General features: G+C 47.7%; 1 protein-coding gene across 1 annotated transcript in view; it reads right to left on the bottom strand.

Moving 5' to 3' along the window:
• Nucleotides 1-7,889, bottom strand: part of DEAF1 (DEAF1 transcription factor) — a gene marked incomplete at its 5' end in the record, with an annotated part of 75,297 nt that overhangs the window by 10,415 nt on the left and 56,993 nt on the right. The window contains one exon of the mRNA XM_007949301.2: nt 2,809-2,898. Within this exon, the coding sequence (XP_007947492.2) occupies nt 2,809-2,898 (90 nt within the window). The remainder of the gene's footprint in view (nt 1-2,808; nt 2,899-7,889) is intronic.

Genomic DNA, 7,889 nt, shown 5'->3' with positions numbered 1-7,889 from the left:
AGATTTCTACCAACTTCTGCATTCTGAAATTGACCAAACATGCAATCAAGATGTGTTGATTATCACTGGTGATTGGAATGCAAAAGTTGGAAACAAAGAAGAGTTACTGGTAGTTGGAAAATATGGCCTTGGTGACAGAAATAAGGCTGGAGATTGCATGAGAGAATTTTGCAAGATCAATGACTTATTCATTGCAAAACCTTTTTCTAACAACATAAACAGCGGCTATACACGTGGACTTCGCTAGATGGAGCACATAGGAATCAGATTGACGACATCTGTGGCAAGAAGCGATTGAGAAGTTCAATATCTTTGGCCAAAACAAAGACAGGAGACAGATCAACTGCTCGTATGCACGTTCAAGTTGAAGTTGAAGACAATTAAAACAAGTCCACAAGAGCCAAAATATGACCTTGATAAAATCCCTCCTGAATTTAAAGACCATTTAAAGAACAGATTTGATGCACTGAACACCAATGACTGAAAACCAGAAGAATTGTGGGATGACATAAAAAACATCATCCATGAAGACAGCAAGAGGTCATTAAAAAGACAGGAAAGGAAGAAAAGACCAAAATGGATGTCAGAAGAGACTGTGAAACTTGCCCTTGAGTGGAGAGTACTAAAGTAAATGGAAGAAATGACAAGATTAAAGAGCTGAACAGATTTCAAAGAGCAGCTCGAGAAGACAAAACCAATTACTATAATGAAATGTGCAAAGACATGGAGTTCAAAAACAAAAGGGAAGAACAAGCTCAGCATTTTTTAAGCTGAAAGAACTGAAGAAAGAATTTAAGCCTCGAGTTGCAATACTGAAAGATTCGATGGGCAAAATATTGAATGATTTGGGAAACATCAAAAGAAGATGGAAGGAATACAGAGAGTCACTGTACCAAAAATAATTGGTTGATGTTCATCCATTTCAGGAGGTGGTATATGATCAAGAACCAATGGTACTGAAGGAAGAAGTCAAAGCTGCACTGAAGGAATTGGTGAAAAACAAGGCTCCAGGAATTGATGGTATACCCATTGAGATGTTTCAACAAACAGATGCCCCGCTGGAGGTACTCACTCAACCTGGCCAATTGACTGGAAGGACCCATATTTGTATCCATTCCAAAGAAAGGTGATCCCAAAGAATGTAGAAATTATTGAGCAATATCATTAATGTCACATGCAAGTAAAATATTACTGAAGATAATTAAAAAATGGCTGCAGCAGTATACTGACAGAGAACTTCCAGAAATGTAAGCTGGATTCAGAAGAGGATGTGGAACAAGGGATATCATTGCTGATGTCAGATGGATCTTAGCTGAAAGCAAAGAATACCAGAAAGGTTATGTTTTATTGACTATGCAAAAGCATTTGATTGTGTGGATCATAACAAATTATGGATAACATTGAGAAAAATGGGAATTCCAGAACACTTAATTGTACTCATGAGGAACCTGTACATAGATCAGGAGGCTGTTGTTCGAACAGAACAAGGGGATACTCCATGGTTCAAAATCAAGAACGGAGTGCACGTAAGTTGTAACCTTTCACTATACTTATTCAATCTCTATGCTGAGCAAATAATCCAAGAAGCTGGACTATATGAAGAAGAACGTGGCATCAGGATTGGAGGAAGACTCACTAACAACCTGTGATACGCTGACGACACAACTTTGCTTGCTGAAAGTGAGGATGACTTGAAGCACGTACTGATGAAAATTAAAGTCTAAAGTCTGCAGTATGGATTACAATTCAATATAAAGAAAACAAAAATCCTCACAACTGGTCTAATAAACAGCTTCATGATAAATCGAGAAAAAACTGAAGTTGTCAAGGACTTCATATTACTTGGTTCTACAATCACCACAAATGGAAGCAGTAGTCAAGACATCAGATGACGTATTACACCAGGAAAATCGGCTGCAAAGGACCTCTTTCAAGTGCTGAAGAGCAAAGATGTCTCCTTGAAGACTAAGGTGCATCTGACACAAGCCATGGTATTTTCAATTGCCTCTTAAGCATGTAAGAGCTGGACAATGAACAAGGAAGACCAAAGAAAAGTTGATGCTTTTGAGTTGTGGTGTTGGTGAAGAATACTGAAAGTACCATGGACTGCCAGAAGAACTAACAAATTTGTCCTGGAAGAAGTGCAGCTGGAATGTTCCTTGGGAGTGAGAATGGCCAGACTTCGTCTCACCTACTTTGGTCATGTTGTCAGAAGAAAGTATTCCCTGGAGAAGGATGTCATGGTTGGTAAAGTGGAGGGTCAACGAGAAAGGGGAAGGCCCTCAACGAGATGGATAGACACAGTGGCTGTAACAGTGGGCTCAGATGTAGCAAAGATCATGAAGCTGGCTCAAGACTGGGCAGTGTTTTGTTCTGCTGTGCATAGTGTTGCTGTGAGTCGGAAATGATTCGATGGCACCTAACAACAACAACGACGATGACGACTGCCTGAGAGTGCTCTAAAGGGGGAGGGTCACGCCTGGAGAGCTGCCAGTGGCTCATCTAGCAGCACCTTCCTCAGTCTTCCGAACCCAACCGGCTGGCGCCTTCCCCATGTCACCCAGCGTACACGGACCTGGATGGGACCAGCAGCTGCAGATGTTCAGAGCAGGCCCAGGCTGGGGGCGGTGCTCGGCACATAGTGAGAGGCGTCCCTTCTGGGCACTCGGCACATTGGGGTGCTCGGTACACAGGGGTGCTTGGCACACCATGGGGCACAGTTGTGGGATGTGCACAGGGGAGGGGCAGAAAGGCCCTTGGAAGTGGTGCTTCTGGGAGATGGGTGGGGAGCGGGGACATAGACACTACCTTGCGCTGACAGAACGTGGAGCAGTAGTTGACCTTGTGGCAGCCGGTGCACTCGCTCAGGGCCTCCCGGCCACAGTTGACGCAAGACTGCTGCGAGAAGGACAGAGCAGTCAGCGACTTGGATGTGCAGATGGGCCCACACCCTCTGCCCAACAGCTCTGCCACCCACAGAGCCAGCACCCCACTAACCGTGTGGGTGGCACACCCTCACACAGTGTCCCCCCAGAGTCGCCCTGGGACACGGGGCACCACGACATCACAGTCAGCGATGCTCCGGCTGGTGACGCCCCAGTGGATCCCACCCGCCCACCACAGGGCTCTCGTCTGCATGCAGGGTAGGCTGGCAGGGCACCAGGTGGCATCAGTACCATGATGACCAGTCCTGCATGCCCAGCCACTGTCTTGAACCCTCTGCCCACCATCCTGACACCAGCCATTTCGTGTACTCTCCTTAGATTACATGACTGGAAGTTCTGAGCACCCTGGGGGCTGCAAGTGAATAATGCTGTCATTAGTTCCTGGGGCGCGATTCATGAGAGGCCTTTACAAACGTGCACCCCTGTCTGTGCAGCCCCAGGAGTGGGGGCACACGAGCCGGCCAGGGGGAGGGCAGCAGGAGAGACGAGGGCTGGTCCCCAGGAGCACGCGCTGTGGAAAGCAGGTCAGACCTGGGCTGGAGGCCACTGCGGGCCAGGAACCCAGCACTCCTGCTCGGCAACACAGCTGCACCCTAATGCCTCTCGGTTCCTGACTGATTCCTGCTCCTTTCCCCACAAAACGTGTGCCAGCATTTCCCACTGCAAAACGCCAGCACGTTCCCTTGTTCACCAACGTGAGCACTGAGTGCTGGCAGGGTAGTTCACTCTGCCGCCTGCCTCCACTTTAAATGACCACGACTTGGAGCCTGGAAACCCACAGAGAATGTCTTCAAAGATCTCACTCAATCCAAGCAGGGGGCCAGGAGTGCTGCCTGGCTGGCCCCAGCCTGTCCCCCACTGCACCACGCCCCACAGACCGTCCACCCGGATCTCGACCACGCTCCGTGGGGCAGTCCACCATGCCCCACCCCAGGGTATCGCCCCTGCCCCTCAAAACACCACTGACCCTGGAACTACCGACCCTGCCCTCCCCCACATCCCTGCCCCAGGGGATTACCCACCTGGGCTCAGGGGATCTTGCAAGAACCCTCTTGCCCCCACAGGGGCTAGAAGGCCCCACTGAGCCCTGGATGGGCAGCGATCCTGTTTCTTTGCTCCCCTCTTGACAACTGACCAAAAGTGCGCTTTGGTGAGGGGCAGTGGGGATTTGAAACAGGAGAAAACAGTTACTGGGCTGTTTCTTCAAGCCAAGCCCCGGGGGAAGCCCTTCCAAAGTGAGGAGACCTGAACATGCAGGTGGTCTGGGCCCGAGCTTGGGCTCGGACCCAGCAGCACCAGGAAGCCTATGAGTCCTGACACCAAAACCAAAGCAAACTCACCACCATCGAGTTGATACCGAATCATAACGACCCGTTTTGGGTTTCTAAGGCAGTCAGTCTTTACAGAAGTAGACTGCCCAGTCTTCCTTCTGTGGAGCGGCTGGTGGGTTTGAACCACCAACACTCTGGTTAGCAGTCAAATGCCTTGGGCACTACACCACCAGAGCTCCTTGTGAGTCCTCATCAACCAGGGCAATCGAGACCCCTGCCCCCCACAAGCTCTGCTGTGGGGCCCACCACCGCAACCCCTGCGGCCTAAGACCTGGGCAGGGAACCCCCCCGGGGTCTCCCCCTGGCCACTGTGTCTGCAGGCCTCTGGGCCCATCTCAGGTCCATCCAGGGCCCAGGAGTATACTGAGGGCCAGGCCTCAGGCCTGTCCTAGCCCTACAGCAGGTGGTCCTCGCCACTGGAGTCCAGTGCCACTCCAAGATCAGAGTGACTATGGGTTAGTGTCCTCAACACCCTTGGCAGGTCAGGTGGGGATGCAGGCTTACAGGAATCCCCAGGTCACAGAGAACAGGATGCAGCAGGTGCTATGGGACCCTGCACCTACACAAGGGAATGCCATCTGGGCGCTGGCTGTACTCAGTCCCTGGGGCTGCCCTGACCCCGCAGGAGGAGGCCCTGCCATGCGGTCCCCACTGACACTCAGTCTGGACAGGGTCAGGTGACCACTGAGCTTTCCACTCATCTCTGATGAGCCCGTTGGCACCAGGTGACACTTAACTCCCGGAAAGAGAGCTAGGGGATAGAGGATGCCTTCAGGGGCTGGGAGACACTTGGCCGCACAAGTTCTAAGTCATGTGTGGCACAGGCCCAAGACCCTGTGGCTGGCCACCTCAGTGCCCTTGCCAGCCCTGGAAGGGCACCCACTTGCCACATGCCTCAGCTGCAGCAGGGTCATGAGCACGGTGTCCCTGTCACTGGAGCCTCCCAGTTACCCTCAGGCTGGATCCGGGGTTTTGCTGGATGAGGTCTCTGTTTACCTTGGAGCAGACACAGGTCTCTGCAGGCAAAGATGCTCTCATGGGATCCACCTCCTCGTCCCCTGGCTTTTCCGCCCCTTGCCTCTCCCCCCATCCTCTGCTTCTCAGGATGCCACCGTGTCCTGTACACTGGCAGCTTCAGTGTCAAAGCCTGGGTTTCCCCCCTACCATCACACAAGCACTCCCTGCAGGTAACACTGATATTAAGTCTTGGAGAAAAATTACAAAACCAGCAGCACCTGTTCAGTGACTGGGAAGGTTCCCAGCAGGTAACTGGTTCCACTGGTATTTAAGAACCAAGTTAAAGACAGTCCTCCTTTTAAAATTAAGTCGATAATTCTTGTAGTGCTCTTTCTAGGGTAACTTGTGGCTGATAGCATCATTTACAGCACCCCTCCCACACATATACACACATTACATGAGGGGCTGGGCCAGGGTCTCGGGCCACAGGTTCGTCTGTGCACAAATGCGCTTGGTAGCCACTGCTTTGGGGGCACTTTCCTGGAGTGTGGGATGGAGTAGAAGCACCATGCCCTGCCAGGTAGAGCCGACCTTAATGATAAAGCATAGCTTTCGGGGCCTCCATTTGCCAAAGTGGCATGACTCCATATGAGAAGCAACAGCTGCAAACATTCATTGATAACTGGAATATGGAATGTTCAAAGTATGAATCTAGGAAAATTGGAAGTTGTAAAAAATGAAATGGAATGCATAAAGATCAATATCCTAGGCACTAGTGAGCTGAAATGGACCAGTTTTGGCCATTTTTAAGCAGATAACCATATGATCTACTATGCTGGGAATGAAAGAATAAAGCAGAATGGCGTGGCATTCATCACAAAGAATATTTCAAGATCTATCCTGAAGCACAATGCTGTCACTGATAGGATAATATCCATACACCTACGAGGAAGACCAGTTAATACTACTATTACTCAAATTTACACACCAACCACCAAAGCCAAAGATGACGAAACTGAAGATTTTTATCAACTTCTGCAGTCTGAAATTGACCAAACATGCAATCAAGATGTGTTGCTTATCACTGGTGACTGGAATGCAAAAGTTGGAAACAAAGAAGAATCACTGGCAACTGGAAAATGTGGCCTTGGAGATACAAATAATGCTGGAGATCGCATGAGAGAATTTTGCAAGACCAATGACTTATTCATTGCAAATACCTTTCTCAACAACATGAAGGGTGGCTCTATACATGGACTTCGCCAGATGGAATACACAGGAATCAGACTGACTACATCTGTAGGAAGAGGTGATGGAGAAGCTCAGTATCTTCAGCAAAACAAGGCCAGGAGCTGATTGTGGAACAGATCATCAACTGCTCATATGTAAGTTCAACTTGAAGACAATTAAGTCCAAGAGAGCCAAAATATGACCCTTGATTATACCCCTCCTGAATTTAGAGACCATCTAAAGAATAGATTTGATGCATTGAACACTAATGACCAAAAACCAGAGGAATTGTGGGATGACATCAAGAGCATCATCCATGAAGAAAGCAAAAGGTCATTAAAAAGACAGGAAAAGAAGAAAAGGCCAAAATGGATGTCAGAAGAGACTCTGAAACTTGTGCTTGAACGGAGAGTACCTAAAGCAAATGGAAGAAATGACAAGATCAAAGGGCTGAACAGAAGATTTCAAAGGGAAGCTAGAGAAGACAAAGCCAATTATTATAATGAAATGTGCAAAGACACGGAGTTAGAAAACCAAAAGGGAAGAACATGCTCACCATTTCTCAAGCTGAAACAACGGAAAAGAAAATCTAATCAAGTTGCAATATTGAAAGATTCTACGGGCAAAATATTGAATGATGCAGCAAAAATTAAAAGAAGATGGAAGGAATACACAGACTCACTGTACCCAAAAGAATTGGTCGATGTCCTGGTTCATTTCAGGAGGTGGCATATGATCAAGAACCAATGGGGTTTAAAGAAGAAGTTGAGGATGAATTGAAGGAATTGGCAAAAATCAAGGCTCCAGGAATTGAAAGAATACCCACTGAGATGTTTCAGCAAACAGATGTCACACTGGAGATACTAAGCTATGCCAAGAGATTTGGAAGACAGCTACCTGGCCAACTGACTGGAAGAGATCCACATTTGTACCCATTCCAAAGAAAGGTGATCCCACAGAATGTAGAAATTATTGAACAGTATCATTAATATCGCACACAAGTAAAATCTTACTGAAGATAATTCCAAAACAGTTGCGGTGCTATATTGACAGAGAACTTCCAGAAATGCAGGCTGTATTCAGAAGAGGACATGGAACAAGATATATCACTACTGATGTTAGATGGATCTTGGCTCAAAGCAAAGAATACCAGAAAGATGTTTACTTGTGTTTCATTGACAGTGCAAAGGCATTCGGTTGTGTGAATCATAACAAATTATGGATAACATTAAGAAGAATTGGAATTCGAGAACACTTAATTGTACTTATGAGGAACCTGTACATAGACCAGGAGGCTGTTGTTTGAACAGAACAAGGGCATACTTCATAGTCTGAAATCAAGAAGGGAGTGTGTCAGGGTTGTATCCTTTCACCACACTTATTCAATCTCTATACTGAGCAAATAATCCGAGAAGCTGGACTATAT

This window comes from Orycteropus afer, unplaced genomic scaffold, assembly GCF_000298275.1.
Source record: "Orycteropus afer afer isolate SDZICR_OR568_19922 unplaced genomic scaffold, OryAfe1.0 scaffold00244, whole genome shotgun sequence".
NCBI lineage: Eukaryota > Metazoa > Chordata > Mammalia > Tubulidentata > Orycteropodidae > Orycteropus > Orycteropus afer.
The sequence above is the reverse complement of the archived record's forward strand: the minus strand, read 5'-3'. Positions and strand labels throughout refer to the sequence as shown.